The sequence below is a fragment of the Hordeum vulgare genome, chromosome 4H (assembly GCF_904849725.1).
Source record: "Hordeum vulgare subsp. vulgare chromosome 4H, MorexV3_pseudomolecules_assembly, whole genome shotgun sequence".
NCBI classification, from domain to species: domain Eukaryota; kingdom Viridiplantae; phylum Streptophyta; class Magnoliopsida; order Poales; family Poaceae; genus Hordeum; species Hordeum vulgare.
The window spans coordinates 33,347,630-33,367,277 of record NC_058521.1 but is presented as its reverse complement, the minus strand read 5'-3'; the positions used below and the strand labels follow the sequence as shown (position 1 = coordinate 33,367,277).

The window sequence follows — 19,648 nt, the reverse complement described above, 5'->3', positions numbered from 1 at the left end:
AGCCTAGAAACGTTTGATGGTGTTGCGAATGACTAGATCATCTGATGTTTGTGCATTGTGTTAATTAAAACGGAAAGAAGAGGACTAGCGGAGGCAGGATGTCAAAAGGAATATTGACTTCAGAAAGTTGCCGAACAGGTGGACGATCAGAAACCATGGCCGTAGAAAGACGTGCATTTTATGCCATAAGGGTGTGATTTTCCATCGATTGATCGGCCCTACACGTTTCCATTGGAAAACACTATCACCTGATTCTTGCCGGCCCATCACTCGAAATTGTCCTGCTACTCTCACGGCTCTCGTGCATTACGTCCAACGCGACAAAGTTATACTAAGTGAGCGATAAGTAAATATGGATAGGAGGAAGTATTTTTTGTGTGTGTGAAAAAACAGGTCGAAACTCCTCATGAACCTTAGAATAATTTCTAAGGCAAAGACAAACGCTCGAAGTAACAATTCGATCAAGTTCCATAGTTTATCTTGAATTTAAAAGTTAGACTCGTCACTGTATTTTCTCGCAAAAAAAAAAAAAACTCATCACTTTATTCACCGCAAAAAATCAGTTAATATCATCATTTATAGTGGGTTCACAGTTTTCTTTTGAGAAATACCAAGCGTGACGAAAACACACATCATTATATTTGTGAATGTCAAATGAAGACTAGAGTCACATAGTTTTGAAATTCACAATCTTCTCAGGTACCTCGCATTTTTTGTTGACAAAGAGTTCAAACCTCCAGTCTCTTCATGAGTGACACCTTGCTACTGTTAGTACTTCAACTATTGCTAATAAAAATAATTCACCGTAGCCAGGAAAGTGTTAAAGTATATATTGTAAACATGTATTTCGGTGTGTTTATAAACCGGATACATGGAGATAAGGGTCGGCGTGTGTTGTTTAACTTTGGTGATTAGGTGGTTAAGATTGATCTCTATCTCTTTGTATAGGTATTGCTTGGAGATCAATCTTACAACCAACAACCTGACGGGGATATAGCCCTAGGGTAGGGTCATAGGTCTGACCGATACGTCCTACCCAATGGCACCTCATTATTAGTTTAAGGATTACAAGGGAAATTCCTACTGGATCGTGACAACATTTAATCCACTCGGTACGGATCCACTCAGACAAATACATTCCATTCACTCGGATGACAGTCAACCACTCGGCCGTATGACTCACTCGGTCATGCAAATACCAACAGTCGGCAAGACATCTGTAGTGGACTGACATTATGGCATCAATGCCCCATCTTGTAACATAAGAGGTGAGGAGGTGGCGCACTCTATATAAGCCACCCCCTCCACATAGCTGGGGACATCTTCTTTTTCTTCTCCCCCTGCGGGCTCATTCCTTCCCTGGAGCTCTGGCTCTCTCTATACCATGTAACTCATGTCCATGACAGATAAAACAAAGCCTCTCCGGAGCACGAGACGTAGGGTTGTTATCTCCACTGTGAGAGGCCTGAACTCGCTAAAACCATCGTGTCACCCATGTGCATATTGATAGATCATGCTCCGTTATCCTACCCTCTTTCTATTGTTGAAATCGTTACCACGACATTTGGCGCCCACCGTGGGGCATCGCGTCTATCGAGCCATGATGCAAATGGTATTTTCTTCAATCTTGACTAACCCAAGCTGTTCTAGGATGATCTCCCGGAGATCAAACAATCATCATCGAATATTAGACTATGGGAGTCCCGGCCATCACACAATCTACAGATGAATAAAATGCTAAGTATCAGGGAGTTCCTCTTCTCATCTTGTCTTTTTTTTTTACAATCAAACAATGATTTAATGATGGTTTGCTTTTCTTTTGTATGCATACGGGTTCATACAAAATGGATTGCCTTCCTTTGTTCCAGTTGGTAGCCGGATGAAGAAGGGCCGTCGCGTGCCCGCCGTCATCTTCGGTCTCATATACGCTGTCGTCGCCAAGCGCCCACACATGGGCGACCGTTAAAGCGAGCTGGTTCCTCGGCCCAGCTCCACAGACGTCGAGGCACGACTCCGACCTGCGTGCAGCTCCGGCTCCCCGAACAGAAACACGACCATCGGAGCTCGTGGCACCCGCAACTCCCACGCAGGGCACCTCCTCCGGCGTCTTCCTCAAATCCCGATGTTGTTCGGGATCGAGGGAAATGACCTCGCAGTAGCTCGAGCTATGCATTGGACGCACACGAGCACAGCCCACCGGTGCTCCCACGTTGCTGGTCAATTTTGTCTAACATCCATTTTATTGATTAACCGCATGCAGGAAAAGTAACGGAAGGAAGGACGTGGGCCTCATAACTCTTCCGAGGAGTTAATTGACCGCCTCATTAAGCGGCCAATTAGTGGGTTTTTCAGCGTCGGTTTCCTAATAATGGCGGCCAAAGCGACGCGTTTTCACTACTTGCGTCTATTTCTGCATCAATTAGTGGCTGCATGCATGCATGTGTGCATGGCTAACCATGCATAACTACTCAGCATTTAATCGAGCCTTTACATGAAAAAGTGGCAGGGTCATTGGATGGATCTTTTCAAGGAAAGCCGTCACTCGGCGAGACGCTCCTTCGTCGCTCGGTCGCTCCGCGCGTCGCCACTCAACTGAACACTCTTTCGTCACTCGGCAGCTCCGCGCATCGCCACTCGACTCGATGCTCCTTCGTCACTCGGTCGCTCCGCGCACCATCACTCGACCAGACGCTCCTTCGTCACTCAATCACTCCGCGCATCGTCACTCGGCTGGATGCTCGTTCGTCACTCGACAGTTCCATGCGCCGTCACTCTACTGAACGCTTTGTCGTCACTCGGCCGCCCCGCGCGCCATCACGCTGTTGGACGCGTCGCCATCACTCGACAGCTCTGCGCATCGCCACTCGGCGAGACATGCCATCGTCACATGGCCGCCCCATGCGCCGTCACTCGGTTGAACGCTCCATCGTCACTCGGTCGCCCCGCTCGCCATCACTCTACTGGACGCGTCGTCATCACTCGGCAGCTCCATGCATCGCCACTGGGCAAGACACGCCATCGTCACACGGCCGTCCCGCGCGCCGTCACTCTGCTGAACGCTCCATCATCGCTCGGGCACCCCGCGCGCCTTCACTCTGCTGGACGCGTCGTCATCACTCGGCAGCTCCGCGCATCGCCGCTCGGCGAGACACGTCATCGTCACTCTGTTGGACGCGTCGTCATCACCCGGCAACTCTGCACTTCGCCACTCGACGAGACAGGTCTTCGTCACTTGGCCGCCACATGCATCGCCACTCAGTCGGACGTGTCTACTTCGCTCGACCGCTCGCGCGACGTCAGACAGCTAAGTCATTCTTCACATACTGCATTAAATTAAATAGTTATTTCCACATTACCGAATGTAAGTAAGTTACACATGACGTTTACTCGGAGGCCACACCACCGAGTGTACCTCTGCACTTGATTGGTTATTTTCATGTCGGAGCACTTCACTCTGCTTTATTTGGATCCGGAACTCAAACGAGTTCAGTCCGATCCTCCACCCTTTTAAACTCTTGCTTGTTCCGAACCAGCAAGCACCTGACACACCCAGTGGGTGTCTATGGGTGTTATTTATACGAACTATTTCAGAAAAGATCATATTACTTTGATAATTTTTATGCTGGCTTGTGCTATTTTTCATACACAGGTTACTCAACACATCCGTGCGCCATCCTCGTCGCTGCTCAGGCTCAGTCGCCGCAACGATCATTCATGCGTTTTCACGTGTTCGAAAGCCCCCGCAATGACGTAGTGGACACGGCCGCCCCGCGTGCCGTCAGTGGGTCGTACGCCTCCTCGACATACATCACTTGGCCGCCCCGCGCGTTGCCACTCAGCCAGAATCGTCTACCTCACTCGGATGCCATGCGCATCGCCACTCCGTGTGGCACGTCTTCATCATTTGGCTGCCCCGCGCGCCATCGCTCCACACTCGGGGGCTTAGCTGCGACTCCGTATCGCGTAAGTAAAAACAACTCCGAGTATGGACACGCTCCACACTCGGGGGCTTAGCTGCGACTCCGTATCGCCTAAGTAAAAACAACTCTGAGTGCGGACATGCTCCACACTCGGGGGCTTAGCTGCGACTCCGTATCGCCTAAGTTAAAAACAACTCCAAGTGCGAACATGCTCCACACTCGGGGACTTAGCTGCGACTCCGTATCGCCTAAGTTAAAAACAACTCCGAGTGCGGACATGCTCCACACTTGGGGACTTAGCTGCGACTCCGTATCGCCTAAGTTAAAAACAACTCCGAGTGCGGACATGCTCCACGCTCGGGGGCTTAGCTGTGACTCCGTATCGCCTAAGTTAAAAACAACTCCGAGTGCGGGCACGTTCCACGCTCGGGGGCTTAGCTACGACTCCGTATCGCCTAAGTTAAAAACAACTCCGAGTGCGGACATGTTCCACACTCGGGGACTTAGCTGCGACTCCGTATCGCCTAAGTTAAAAACAACTCCGAGTGCAGACACGCTGCACACTCGGGAACTTAGCTGCGACCCCGTATCGCCTAAGTTAAAAAATAAACTCGGAGACTTGACTTTGATCCAGAAATCATATAATGCAGATTCAACAAACATTCAACATGACAAGCACTGGAAGTCTTAAGCCCTCTGCCAGACTCATCTAGTCCGACAGAGGCTCGGGGACTACACCCAGTGGGTGCACTGAGCGTGCCCCCACAGGAAGAGAAATACAAAAAAGAAACATTCTGCTTGGTCAGGTCCACCAACAACATCCAAGTTCAACAGATTCCAACCGACTACCAGCAGTCAGTCAGAGTCTCAAGATCCTGTTGGTCACTCGGATCTACTTTAATTCTTAAGTTCACTCAGACGTACTACTCAGCGGAATCGATCAGGGCGAATGATGAAGACTTCAATCAACGCGTAATTTTGCAAGGCCCTGAAGCACGTTCAAGTTCGGTCTGCTGCTACAAGATTTACATCGACACCTTCACCACTCGGACCCTGATCCATTCGGGGGCTAATGACGGGGATATAGCCCTAGGGTAGGGTCATAGGTCTGACCAATACGTCCTACCCAAGGGACCTCATTATTAGTTTAAGGACTACAAGGGAAATTCCTACTGGATCGTGACAACATTTAATCCACTCGGTACGGATCCACTCAGACAAATACATTCCATCCACTCGGATGACAGTCAACCACTCGGCCGTATGACTCACTCGGTCATGCAAATACCAACAGTCGGCAAGACATCTGTAGTGGGCTGACATTATGGCATCAATGCCCCATCTTGTAACATAAGAGGTGAGGAGGTGGCGCACTCTATATAAGCCACCACCCCCTACACATAGCTGGGGACATCTTCTTCTTCTTCTCCCCCTGCGGGCTCATTCCTTCCCTGGAGCTCTGGCTCTCTCTACACCATGTAACTCATGTCCATGACAGATAAAACAAAGCCTCTCCGGAGCACGAGATGTAGGGTTGTTATCTCCACTGTGAGAGGCCTGAACTCGCTAAAACCACCGTGTCACCCATGTGCATCTTGATAGATCATGCTCCGTTATCCTACCCTCTTTCTATTGTCGGAATCGTTACCACGACACAACCAGATTATGTAATCTTTGTTCTATATATAACATGCAGTGCGTCCCTGCTAAGGCATACGCTTAAACCGAAACTTTACATGGTATTCAGAGCCTAGCTCCTCTAGCACATCTTCCTTGCGCCGCCATGTCTTCCTCAAGCTCTGCTGCCCCGCTGCACCCGTCCTCATACCCATTGCTAAAAAGCTTCATCGCTCCAACTTCAATGTCTGGCGTGCGAAAGCCCTCACCATCATCCGTGGCGCCAAACTGGTCTCCTACCTCAACCCTGAGAGGGAGGAACCGACACCCAAGATCGTCGACAAGGACGGCAAGCCCACCGATATGCCTAACCCGGCATATGAGATCGATAGGGCTCGTGACTCTCAGGTTCTGAGTTTCATCTTCAATTCCATATCACCTCCTGTGATGGTTCAGATCGCAAGCTGCATCACCGCGTCAGCAACATGGATTGCCATTATGGAGATCTTCATCTCCCAGACGCAGACGACCACCGTCAACACGAGGATCACCCTCTCCACCACCAAAAAGGGGAACTCCACCATCTCGGAGTACCTTGGCGGCATGAAGGCCCTCAGGGATGAGATGGCCACCATCGGCAAGCCTCTCTCTGATTGATGACATGGTGTCATACATCCTTGCTGGTCTCGACTTCGACTATATGTCGTTTGTCTCCTCGGTCTATGCCAGGACCATCGCCGTCAAGACCAACGAGCTCTACTCTCAGCTCATCAACTTCGAGAGTTGCCTCACCATGTTCGAGGGGAATTCATCCTCTCACTCCTCTGCCAACGCCACTTCTCGTGTCGGCCGCAGGGGAGGCTTTAGTCGCGGTGGAGGCCGCGGCAGGAACGGAAGCGACCGCAACAATGGAGGTGGTCGTGGCAATGGAGGAAACGGTGGCCGTGGCAACGGTCATGTCGGCATTGGTGGCCAAGGTCATGGCAACGGGAGTGTATGTGATGAGCTTCCTGAGGTTTTCTGTCAAATCTGCAAAAGGCCAAACCACACCACCATCGAGTGCTACACACGCTTCGACATCGCCTTCACCAAGGACAAAAGCGCCAACGCCATTGCCAACCAATCCTACAGCGTCGACACCAACTGGTACATCTACACTGGAGCCACCGATCACATCACCGACGAGCTCGGCAAACTCACCATGCGGGAGAGGTACAATGGGCATGATCAGGTGAACATGCCCAAAGGATCATGTATGAAAATTACTCATGTTGGTCAAGCTTTTGTTCGAACTCCCACTCGTAATCTTCATCTAAAAGATGTTCTCTATTTGCCTGATGCTACAAAAAATCTTGTCTCTGCTCATCGCTTATCCAATGATAACCACACTTTTCTTGAGACTCGCCCTCGGCTTTTCTTCATCAAGGACAAGGCAACGAGGAACATCCTCCCCCAAGGCAGGTGTAGAGCCGGTCTTTATCCCCTTGCATCAGCTTCGTTAAGCCTGGGCAGGCAAGCTTTTGGCGCCACCAAGATCTCTTCATCAAGGTGGCACAATCGATTAGGTCATCCTTCTTCGCAAATCGTTCAACATGTTCTTAGGAAAAATAAAATTCCCTTTTCAGATAGCGAGTTGAATAAAGAGGGAGTGTGTGATGCTGGTCAAAAAGGCAAGAGCCATCAACTTCCCTATCCGAACTCTAGTAGTGTTTCCAATGCTCCTTTAGAGCTCATTTTCTTTGATGTATGGGGGCCTTCCTGCGATTCTATCAATAAAAAGAATTACTATGTCAGTTTTATTGATGATTTCAGCAAATTCACTTGGATATACATTCTCAAACATAGATCTGAAGTATTTCAAGTGTTTCATGAATTTCAAGCACTAGTTGAGCGACTTTTTGATCATAAAATCATCGCTATGCAAACTGATTGGGGTGGTGAATATGAGCGATTAAACTTCTTCTTTTGCCAAGTTGGCATCACACACCATGTTTCGTGCCCGCATGCTCATCAACAAAACGGCTTTGCTGAAAGAAAACACTGTCACATTGTCGAAGTTGGTCTGTCCCTCCTCGCTCATGCCTCCATGCCCTTGAAGTTTTAGGATGAGGATTTTCTTGCTGCTACATACTTGATAAATCGAATTCTGAGCAAGGTGATCAATCTTTTAACTCCATTAGAAAAGTTGTTCCATGAAGTACCCAACTATCATGCCCTTCGCACTTTTGGCTGTGCATGTTGGCCTAATCTTCGTCCCTTTAACACTCGCAAGCTCGAGTTTAGATCCAAACAGTGTGTCTTCCTTGGATATAGCAATCTTCACAAGGGTTTTAAATGCCTTGATGTTGCTGCTGGTCGTGTCTACATCTCACGGGATGTTGTATTTGATGAAACGATGTTTCCGTTTGCTCAACTGAATCCAAACGCTGGAGCCACTCTCCGGTCTGAAGTTCTTCTTCTTTCAGAAACTTCTAATCCTATTGATCATGGGGACGAACATATAGCTAATGATCGCTTGGGTAATTCTCATGAAAATCCTGCTATTAACTTTGGAGGAAATTCAGTTTTGCATCATGATTTTGTGCAGCAAGGGACAAACATGGAACACGAGGATGATTCACGTGTTGGCAGCAGTTTCGAGATGGACTCATCATCGCCTGTCAAGCCATCCAGCGGTGTCGGCTCAGGTGGATCGTCTGCTGGAACGGCTGCTCAGCAGTCGGTGAACCTGCAGAATGATCTGGAGGTACCGATCGCTGATACCCATGCTGCTCAGGAGCTCTCTGAATTGTGTGAACCTGTAGTAGTTCCGACACCAACTCCTATAGCAGTTCCAACATCAACACAGAGATCAAGATCACAACATGGTATCACTGTGCCAAAAGTTCATACAGATGGTACGGTCATGTATGACAAAGGCCGTCGTTTTGGAGGTCTAGCTATCACGGGTGAGCCCTCTAACTTAGCTGAAGCCTTTGTAAACAAGAATTGAAAAAATGCAATGGATGAAGAATATAAAGCTCTTATGAAAAATAAGACATGGCATTTAGTTACTCCTACAAGAGGTAGAAACATTATTGATTGCAAATGGGTTTATAGAATAAAAAAGAAAGCAAATGGAGAGATACATAGGTACAAGGCCATATTAGTAGCAAAAGGATTTAAAGAAAGATATGGTATAGACTATGAGGACACCTTTAGTCCTGTTGTGAAAGAAGCTACTATCAGACTTGTTCTCTCTACTGCAGTATCAAATAATTGGAGTCTTCGTCAATTAGATGTGAAGAATGCGTTTCTTCATGGCGTTCTAAAGGAAGAAGTATATATGAGACAGCCACCTGGGTATATATGAGGTGAAAGGAAAACAACATTATGTATGCAAGCTTGATAAGGCATTGTATGGTTTGAAACAAGCACCTAGAGCATGGTACTCTAGGCTAAGTACACAGCTCAGAAGGCTTGGTTTTCAGTTTTCCAAAGCTGACACTTCACTCTTCTTCTACAAGAAAGGCAATGTTACCATTTTCATGTTGGTATATGTTGATGATATTATTGTGGCAAGTTCATCACAGGAGGCAACAAATGCATTGCTAGAAGATCTTCAAAAGGACTTTGCTCTAAAAGATCTTGGTGACTTGCATTTCTTCTTGGGAATAGAAGTTAAGAAGGTAACTAATGGTATACTTCTTAGTCAAGAGAAATATGTATCAAATATACTGAAAAAGGCAGGTATGATGAGTTGCAAAATCTCAAACATGCCTCTGTCCACTACTGAAAAGTTGTCTAAAGAAGAAGGTGAAATTTTGGGAGCTGAAGTTGCTACAAAATACAGAAGGGTAGTAGGAGCCTTACAATATTTAACTCTTACACGTCCTGACATATGTTTTCTAGTAAACAAGGTATGTCAATTCTTGCATACTCCTACTTCTCAACATTGGACTGCTGTTAAGAGAATTCTGAGATATCTCAGAGGGACAATGAGTATAGGGTTAAAATTCACAAGATCAACCTCAACTATGGTGAGTGCCTTCTCAGATGCTGATTGGGCAGGTTGCCCTGATGACAGAAGGTCTACACGGGGATTTTCTGTTTTCTTTGGACCAAATCTCATATCTTGGAGTGCACGGAAGCAAGCAACTATGCCAAGGTCAAGTACTGAATTTGAGTACAAAGCATTACCAAATGCCATAGCTGAGTTGATTTGGGTTCAAGCCCTACTTAATGAACTTGGTGTAAGTCATTCTTCAGTTGCACGGCTTTGGTGTGATAATATTGGTGCTAAGTATATGTCAGCAAACCCAATATTTCATGCAAGGACCAAAAATATTGAGGTTAATTATCACTTTGTGCGAGAACGAGTAGCAAACAAGCTACTTGGTATTCGGTTCATCCCCACTAATGACCAGGTAGCACATGGATTCACCGAAGCCTTGTCTTGGCGAAAAATGGAAGACTTCAAACACAATCTCAACTTGGTGAAGTTATGATTGAGGGGCTGTGTTAAAGTATATATTGTAAACATATATTTCGGTGTGTTTATAAATAGGATACATGGAGATAAGGTTCGGCGTGTGTTGTTTAACTCTGGTGGTTAGGTGGTTAAGATTGATCTCTATCTCTTTGTATATATATTGCTTGGAGATCAATCTTACAACCAACAACCAGATTCTGTAATCTCTGTTCTATATATAACACGCAACACGTCCCTGTTAAGGCATACACCTAAACCGAAACTTTACAGCAAGATCTTAAACCAAAGATTTGATCATTTTTGTGCTAAGGATTTAGCCACCTTCACCCAGACTATATTTGCTCACCATATTTAAGAAATTTGACCACTTCGCACTACATTTGTGGTCTTAGGTTCTCATTGTGCGCAACATTTTTGTCTTCGCACTATACATGATGGCTTTTCTATGCCGACGCCCCCCCCCCCCCCGGTCGGCATATATGGCGGTATGCCGATGGCCTGGGAAAGGCCATAGGCATAGTAAAGCCGTCGGCATACCTTCCTCTACGCTGACGGGGGCGTCGGGGTAGAATGGTCTTTAGCATATCTTCATCTAAGCCGATGGGGCCGTTGGCATATAACAACCATCGACATATATGTGAGCCCGCTGACCCAGGCTCATATGATGGGTTGATGTCGTTAAAACTATGTCGACGGCCCTCACGACGTCTGTCGGTATAGCTATTACACATTTTTATTCATCATAATCCACGTGGCAAATCTATGCCGACGGTAATGCCATCGGCATATATATTATATGTTTTTTAGTTTTCATTTCACATTTTTTAAACTTTAGATTTGATTTATTCAAATCTAATTTATATAAACTTAAACATACGTAAATTGGCGTAGGTTTGACGGCGTCGTCGTCAACGACCATCATGTGTACAATTTTACCGATGGTGTATTTGTACCGACGATTGTATGAACACGGTCGGCTGAGCCACCTATGCCGACGACCGCCCTCTGATACATCGACGTACGAGTTGCCGACGGCCACCGTCGACATATGCCTATCCCGACGGTTTTTGGGCCTATGCCGACGGCCCTGGACCGACGGCATAGTAGGTTATTCCGGTAGTGTTGGCACTACTAGAAAAAGGCTTATCCCCAATATCTCTACTAGTGGCACACCACTTATATAGCAGTGGCGCACCATAATCAGGTGCGTCATTGCTATGTTTTTACTAATGACGCACCACATGAGCAGTGTGCCATTGCTATTTTTTTGGTCCATCCCCCTACCAGACATAGCAATGGCGCACCACACCTAGGTGGGCCACTGCTATGCTACATAGTAGTGGCGCACCTAGGCGTGGTGCGTCATTACTAACGTCACACACACACACACCCCTGGGATCGCCTTTTAGGTTTTTTAAAAAATAAAAGAAAATGATAAAAAATTTAAAAATAGATGCCCATGTGCTATGTGTTCTATTTGTTAGGAAAATTAACAAACATGAATTTTGAATTTTTTTGCAAAAGGCCGCCGTGTTTCGGTAAAATGGACGTAACTTTTGCATACGACCTCCGATGAAAAGGTTTTTTATATGAAAAATCATCTACTCGAAAAATTACATCTGAATTCAACAGGGGAAACCTCGTTGAAGTTTTTAGAATCCCCAAAAACCTAACAGAAAAAAAGTTATGATGCTTTTAAGATCTGGAGGTAATTTTTTTTTTAAATGCAATAAATAAATAAATTAGCAATGGCGCATCAGTGAATAGTGCGCCACTACTATTTTCCCGCCCGCCTTCACAATTCAAAGAAATAGCAACGGCGCACCAGTGAATAGTGCGCCACTACTATTTTCCCGCCTTCATAATTCAAAAAAATAGCAATGGCGCATCAGTGAACAGTGCACCACTATTATTTTCCCGCCTTCATAATTCAAAACAATAGCAATGGCGCACCAGTGCAAGGTGCGTCACTGCTAAGTTGGGACAGAAGTTTAAAAGGGCCCGCCAGCCACTTACACCGAGATTCTTCTCCTCCTCTCCTCCACTCCATCTCCTCCTCTCCTCCTCTCCTCCAGTCCATCTCCTCCTCTCTGACGACCTCCCCTCCTCACGGTGCTCCTCCTCCGGTGACCTCCTCCTCCTCACGGTGCTCCTCCTCCGGTGACCTCCTCCTCACGGTGCTCCTCCTCCGGTGACCTCCTCCTCACGGTGCTCCTCCTCCGGCGACCTCCTCCTCCCTCCTCTCCTCCTCACGGTGCTCCTCCTCCGGCGACCTCCTCCTCCCTCCTCTCCTCCTCACAGTGCTCCTCCTCCGGCGACCTCCTCCTCCCTCCTCTCCTCCTCACAGTGCTCCTCCTCCGGCGACCTCCTCCTCCCTCCTCTCCTCCTCACGGTGCTCCTCCTTCCTCTCCTGCTCACGGTCCTCCTCCTCCTCTCCGGCGACCTCCTCCTCCCTCCTCTCCTGATCCTCACGGTCTCTCCTCCCTCCTCTCCTTCTCACAGTCTCTCCTCCCTACTCCTCTACTTTCGACCACATGTGGAGCTCCCCCGGCACAAAGAACGTACCAGATCCAGGTCGAGAGTGAAATTTGAAAAAAATTCAAGCAACAAAAAAGAGCAAAAAAACAAGCCAAAAAATGAGCAAAATCTAGATCCAGATCCAAATTCAAAATTCAAAAATAGCAATGGCGCACGATGGGGGTTAGACGGTGCGCCACTACTATTTTCCCGCCTTCAAAATTAAAAAAAAAACAAAAAAAATCAAAAAAAAGTTACCAGTGACGCACCTGTAGCAATAGTAATGGCGCACTATAAGGTGCGCCACTCTTACCTGCAATACTAATGGCGCACCAGAGATGCGCCATTAGTATTTGTTACTAGTGGTGTGGTAATAATGACACACCTATAGTGCGTCATTAATAGCAAAAACTGGTGCGCCACTAATAACCTTTTTTCTAGTAGTGTGGTGTGGTATGTAGAAATCGTACTATTAATTTTTTCAAGAAAATAATTTAAAAATGTTTTTCTTTTGGTGATAGTGTATATATTTAAACTCAAACATCAATATTGCATATTGAAGAGCGCCCGTATCTAAGGTGTCATATATTTTGGAAATGTAGTAATAAAAGAAGCACATACAACCTAGAAAAGTGTTTTATTTTACGAAAAGATCCAAATCTTCGCAAGAAGTACAAAGCATCACAGACAAAATGAAATTAAATCAAGGTTCTTGTAGCACTCATCGTTCACTACTGCCGCTAGAACGAGTTGCGGACGTGCCACAAACGCCGCTTGCTTACCAGAGGCGGCCTCACCTTCTTGAGGATAGTCGGTAGTTTCCGTGCACGTTCCACTAAGGACCAACACCCGAGAGTTGTAGTTGTCTTCATTGAACCATGCATTGAATTAATCTGAAACACATGACACCAAAACTAGCTATCGTGTAGGTACGATGAGATACACTAATGTCGTCGTCCCATGGAAATGACATGAGTCTACGTTGAAGCTCTATCAACATAGTCTCGACAAAAGAACTCGGGAGGGTCAGAGCCCGGAAGACCAGCCGGAACATGAAGATCACCATCCGCCACAACGTTGTTTTCGCAAGAAAAAAAACTAACCTAAAGTACTAGCTGGACAAAGGCATCGGGAGTCCTCTTCCCGCCGTCGGCTGCTAGAGCGACACACAGGGAGGCGAGTGTACGATCTCGTTGATGAGCTTGGAGGGAACCAAGCTTCTCCCTAGCCATCGCCCGCGGAAGGGAAATGAATATATTGGTTCACCAAATCACGTGTACTTCCTCCGTTTCTAAATATAAGACATTTTAGAGATTTCATCACGGACTATTGTATATAGACGTCCTTTAGAGTGTAAATTCATTCAACTTGTTCTGGGTGTAGTTTATATCAAAATCTCTAAAAATGCTTATATTTAGGAAGGAAGGCACAAGAATTGTAGTTAGATATGTGAGATGACACACACCTAATATGGAGCCTATAATTTGATGTCCGTCCACTATAACCAAACACAAATAGTCAACCTTTTGACCCTTGTACGCACGTGTCCAGCCTTATTAAGCTGCACCGTAAATAAGCATAAGAGATAAGAATCTACCAAAACCAAACCTAACTGAATATATTCTGTGGGCTATATACAATTGATAAATGTCAAAGATGGTCAGACTCTGATTATTCCCATGCACATGCATGACCTTTTGTGCTTGCTATAAGTAGTCAGGCACATATAACCATGCAATGCAACAACATATGAAAGAAATTACAACTTAGAAGAGGGGCCTTGTATGAGGGACAGAGCTGATTCGGTAGCCAAGGATGACTTGCCTACACCACATGCATATACGTGTACATCTCATCTGACTTTGCTATAGCTCTGTTTTTCCTTGTCGAAGAAGGAAAAAATAGAGCTATTCGAAGTATGTATAGGCATGTCCTCCTTGGCTATTCGGAGTAACTCTTGTTGCTCATGCAATGCTTGGTTCGCTCTTCTTTCCGGGCTTGATTTTGCAGGTTACATTGATTCCTAGGAATCGGTCGATGCCAAGTTTGTCATGCACCCTTTTTTTACGGAAAGCAAATAAAATACAAAATAAAAGCCAGGTACCTTTTTCTTTTTTTGCAGAATCCACGTTGTCTTGGCATTTTAGGCCACTCTAATAAGATTTAGGATTGCACTGGTTGCAGTTTGTGTTGATAGCTTACCAAGTCGATCACTTGATGTGATCGAGGGTTGCATATATTGGCTCCTAGTAATCGGCCTACTTTAGCAGTATTCGAGATGTGCAATACGTGTGTCATGTCACCACGTGTTACAAACTTACAGTAAACAGCAACGTGACAATATTATTTGTTTCGTGATAAGGAATGAGATTTCCTCTCAGAATCAGTCGAACAAATCGTCCGGATGCTCAGAGCCAATTATTTTGTTGTCAAATCGGTCATTCAAATAAGATTCGAAAATGTGTAGCTTCCACTCAATTTTTTTTTTTTTTGTGTAGCTGTCTGTCTTTGGTCAACCTTTTTATTTGAGCGAGCAAACACGATGTGCGTGTGCCACTTGGCTGCAGGACAGGAACGGAACCAACGGGATTCTAATTTACGGTCGCCGTCCACGCCTTTTCCAGCGGCCCTTCTGCCGGCGTGACATGTGTCTCCTCCCGCTGTGACTGCAAAGCTGTTCCCAGACGTCTTCCTCCCCTCTGCTCTCTCCACTTTCCCCTACCTCCATCGCCCCACCCTCGGCTGCGCGGCCGGCCGGCGGGAATCACCGCGCGCCTCTCTACGCCGCCGCTGTTCGGCCCTGCCTTCTTCCCCACGGCCTAGGTAAGCAGGCAGCCCTCCCCTCGGAACTGGATCCGGCCGTCGCGTTGCTTCGCTGCCTTCTTGGCTATCTTTGCTGCCCCTCTTGCTGGCGGTGCCTTGGCCGGACGGGAGAGCAGAGGAGCTCGATCGGAGGCTCGGGGCTCGTGGTTTGTCCTCTCCTGCCGCAATGCCGGCGATCGTCGTGCCGCCGTAGATTTTGTCGTCCGGTCGTGCTCTGCGCGGGTTTTGGAATCCGGACCTTTTGGTGGTGGTGTGGGGTGGGGTTTCGTTTCCGTGGTGAGCCGCGGGAGGGCCTAGGCGACGCCATGAAGCTGTTCGGCGTAATTCCTGTGTGCGCCAGGGATTCTTCTGCTGCGCATTCAGAGCTCACGAGCCAGTCAGTGTTCATGATCATGCGTGCGGATGAGCACGAGTGGATGCGCATGCCACACGCAGTGTGCTGCTCCTGGAGCTCGCTCGGCAAGCTCGAGCTGTTGCTTAATTGTGTCACTAGCCTGGACTCCGGAATATTATGGAAGTCGACCATGGACAAAGTGCACACTAATTACTTGCCAAAACTTGTTTGGGGGACGCCCTTGTACCCAAGTTTTCACCGCATCATGCCATTCTTTTTACCCAAGTTTTTTAGTTTTTTTACCTCATCATGTCATTCTTGTAGTAGATCTTCCACTGGGTCTCATGGACGACAAGAGCGAAAAGGGGAAAGAGAAGGATGGCTCTGCTTCCATTCCACCCAATCGCCGCAAGGTGAGTGTTTTCTCCAGCTAAATCTGATATGCACATAAGTCAGTGTGTTTGCTGCTTACCATTTCTTCTCTTCACTTTGTGCTTGCAGGTCGGGCTTAAATTTTCGCCCAAGGTGCCTGCTAAGAAAACACCAAAAAGCGTCCCTAAGATGTAATGTGCATTAACCAATGCTCTGTTTATGCATGCTTGTGCTAGTCAACCTTTCTATTTAAAGTAGGCACAGTGCTTGCGCATTGAAAATAATTTGGGATTCTACAGGGAACCGAAAGAGGAGAGCGAGCTTGACACAATTGATAAGGAGTTACTGGTGAAACTTAGAACGCCACAGGTACTTGTATGTCTGGGTCCGATTTCTACGTGCCTGATTTAGGTTGGTGGTGTTTTATTCTCTGGTTTCATATGCAGAGTAAAGGTGCCCTCGAAAGAAGATTCAAGGCTGAGAAAAATGGTCAGTATTTGTTTGCCTCACAATATCTACTGTACTTCCCGTGCAATCCTGCATTCACTAGCCTATCTCCGATGAAAAATAACTGATCAGTTAACTGCAGTTGCTGTTGCACAAACTTCCTAAGATTCTAGAAGCAACCTCCTTTGTATCGCTGAGAGCTGCTGAACGAATTGTGACAAAGAAGACATCAGTATCTCTGTATTATTGAACAGTCCATACTGACAGTGTTTATCTAGAATAGCTGTTGCCTATTCAGTAACGATGAGCTATCCAAGTGCAAGGAGCAGAAAGGAATCTTAGTTCAAATATGTAATTCTACTGAATTGCATTGACCAAGCAGGCGTGTTAGGTCAGGAAAAATCTAGACTCTGGAGTTATCTCATGAAGTCGGCACTAACCTAGGATATAAGTCGATTGTATCGTTTGTCCAAACTAATGACATGCAGCTTGATGTACCTTAGAGGCTTAGATAATTGTTGCAATTTGGATAATCAAAATTCTACTAAAAAGTTTGCACTGATTCGTCCAGAAAGTATGGGTTTATGAATATCTGAAATAACATACTCAATACCTCCGTTGTAACGGCATTATGTTGTTTTCAGTTTATAATTTGATAATAACATACTGCTCCATTACGACGGCAGAAGCCTGCGTTCAGGTTGCATTTGGCCAAGTGAGTTCTTCAACTGCAAGATCCTTCCCCACCCCTAAAGGTTCTTCATCAGGTAGTAGCTTAAGGTTGCCATTACCATTTGTTCCATATTTACCTTCATCTTACACAGCTGCAAATTATCGTTTCTTCTGCAAGTTAAACAAGAGGAGGAGGTAAACCGTTTTAGCAAGTATATGATGTCTGGTGTTACGACTTCTGCTGCAAAGTTACCCAAACAGTTCGCTGGACCTCAGGTTTGTAAACCCATACAAGAACAGCATAAGGGGTGGGGGGGGGGTGTTGTTTTGTTAATTATACCTAAATATCTCCTGCTAACTGTTGCAGGACTTTACCCATCCCAGCTACAACCATCCTCCTATTACTCTGCCTCTAAGGAGGCCCCACTCGGCAGATCTAGGTTCTGGTGTTCTTCGTTATTAGTTTTTTGGCTTTTGCCACATCATGCTCACAATTTGCCTCTCAAAACTTCCGTTGACATTCCTTTATCTTTGCTACAGAATTTTTTGATGAAGGCGATTTCAGAGAGTTCTCTTCCAGCAGAACACAAGATGCTGAATTAACTGCAGCTAAGGAACTTGGGCTAATGGTATGTATATCATGTTGCATGATATCATGTCGAGGAACACCGTTCTTGTTCAGGTATTCATATCAATGCAAAAGAACACACCACATGTTGATGGCACAGTCTTTTTTGTGGGGATGTTGATGGAACTGCCGGTTACTCCTTTTCTTTTAGACTTTTAGTTTTGTAATCTTATATTGATCGAACTGATTGTACCGGCTGTATAGTATTAGTGGCCTAAAAGCTGATGTATTATAGTAATTGTTTGACAGGGCACTGAGGACAAGATGAATACACCACAGTTGCTCCTCTTCCAGTTCCCTACATCTCTTCCTTTACCGCAGGTTGTATCAGTTGCTGAGGCAGATATGGACACCAGTGACAGTGAGGGTGTTGAAACAGAAGAAACCAATAAGAAGAGGAGACTCGAGTCGATCAACGGCTGTAAGCTAAAAGATTTGCCTGGTGGTCCCATGGGGAAGATGCTCGTGTACAAGAGTGGTAAAGTGAAGATGAGGCTTGGAGATGCACTTTTTGATGTAAGTGTTTAAGAATTCTGCACTTTTTTGTGCTGCATTTTCAGCTTATGTTTCGTCTTTCGATGATGCAGTACTTGTGATGAATAAAACGTGCAGGTTTCAGCTGGTTTGGACTGCACATTTGCTCAAGAGGCTGTAGCGATCAACACAAACAAGAAGCACTGCTGCAGCCTGGGGGAGGTGAACAAGCGTGCCATCGTAACTCCTGATATCGACTACTTGCTAGATTCCACCAAGAGGATTGGATAGCCTGTGGGGAACTGCAAATAACTTCTGATATTACCTCCGAAAGTGACGCGAAGTGTGTTACTACTTACTACCGGCTCCTGTTTTACAGTAAGACCCGTGGAGATGTAAATTTGCATTAGGAGAATCGTGGAAACTGGTATCATGACATGGATGTGGCAGTGACAGCAATTAGAGATGTTTTGCCGATTCTTTGAATTTTCATGGTACCGTGGGTGGGTTTTCTCAATTTCTGAGATCTGTCACTTTGGTCAAGAGTTCACTGGTGATTACCACCATACTGTCATTTTCAGTTATGCGGCCTGTGTAGAACTCATTTTGTTGCTGTTTTGTTGTTCTATGCCCTTTGCTCTAGCAATGTATACAATCAAAGCAAATTAAGGATTGCGGGTCTACAATTCAGGTTTACCACTATCCAGTATCGACATACATTGTCGTGCTCTCACCGCTCTGCCGGTTAGCTGGTGCCATCAGCACATTCACTTTTGGTGGTCATGGTTTGTTGCCAAGGCAACAGAGACTGAATTAGAAGATTATACCTTTACAAGCCAAGTCAGGTTTGATCATTCATTAGCGGAACTTCTGTACTTCGCGGATTCAGAAATGATGCAGATTAAAAAAAAGATTCATACTAAGATTGCGGAGATGTAAAATCCCAAGGAAAAGCAAATTAAACTACAATGTAGAACTGTCAGGAAGAACAACATTAGTCTTGAGCTGGTAGTTATCTGTATGCTTGACGGGCTGAGGAGCCGACCATGCGTGGACGTGTTTGATCGGAAGAAGGGCATGAGGATCAACTCGTCGACAACAACTCTGGATCCTCAATGAGTGTAAATCCCTATCTAGGTCGGCTGCGTTTGATCGGTCCGAATTCTAAAATGGAACGTTTGTACAGCAAAATGACACTCACGCACCGCCATTAATTCAGTTCTCTTCTAATATCACATCCATGATTTGCCTTCTTGTAAGTGAGCAGCCAGTGAGAGGCTTTGAGTCGCTATCTACAATTGCAGATTGTGCTTCTTTGTCTCCGTTTAGACACCTGGGCTCCAAGGCATGTTATTAAATACCCATGGTAATGA

General features: G+C 46.0%; 1 protein-coding gene across 1 annotated transcript; it reads left to right on the top strand.

Moving 5' to 3' along the window:
- Positions 1 to 15,197: 15,197 nt before the first annotated feature.
- Positions 15,198 to 18,859, top strand: LOC123447740 (DNA-directed RNA polymerase III subunit rpc4-like). The gene is made up of 11 exons (XM_045124388.1): positions 15,198 to 15,348; positions 16,010 to 16,095; positions 16,184 to 16,245; positions 16,354 to 16,423; positions 16,501 to 16,543; positions 17,188 to 17,268; positions 17,352 to 17,449; positions 17,541 to 17,613; positions 17,714 to 17,802; positions 18,051 to 18,317; positions 18,414 to 18,859. Exons 2-11 carry the CDS (start codon positions 16,027 to 16,029, stop codon positions 18,564 to 18,566), a joined length of 1,005 nt encoding a protein of 334 aa, XP_044980323.1. The 5' UTR covers positions 15,198 to 15,348; positions 16,010 to 16,026; the 3' UTR covers positions 18,567 to 18,859.
- Positions 18,860 to 19,648: the final 789 nt, after the last annotated feature.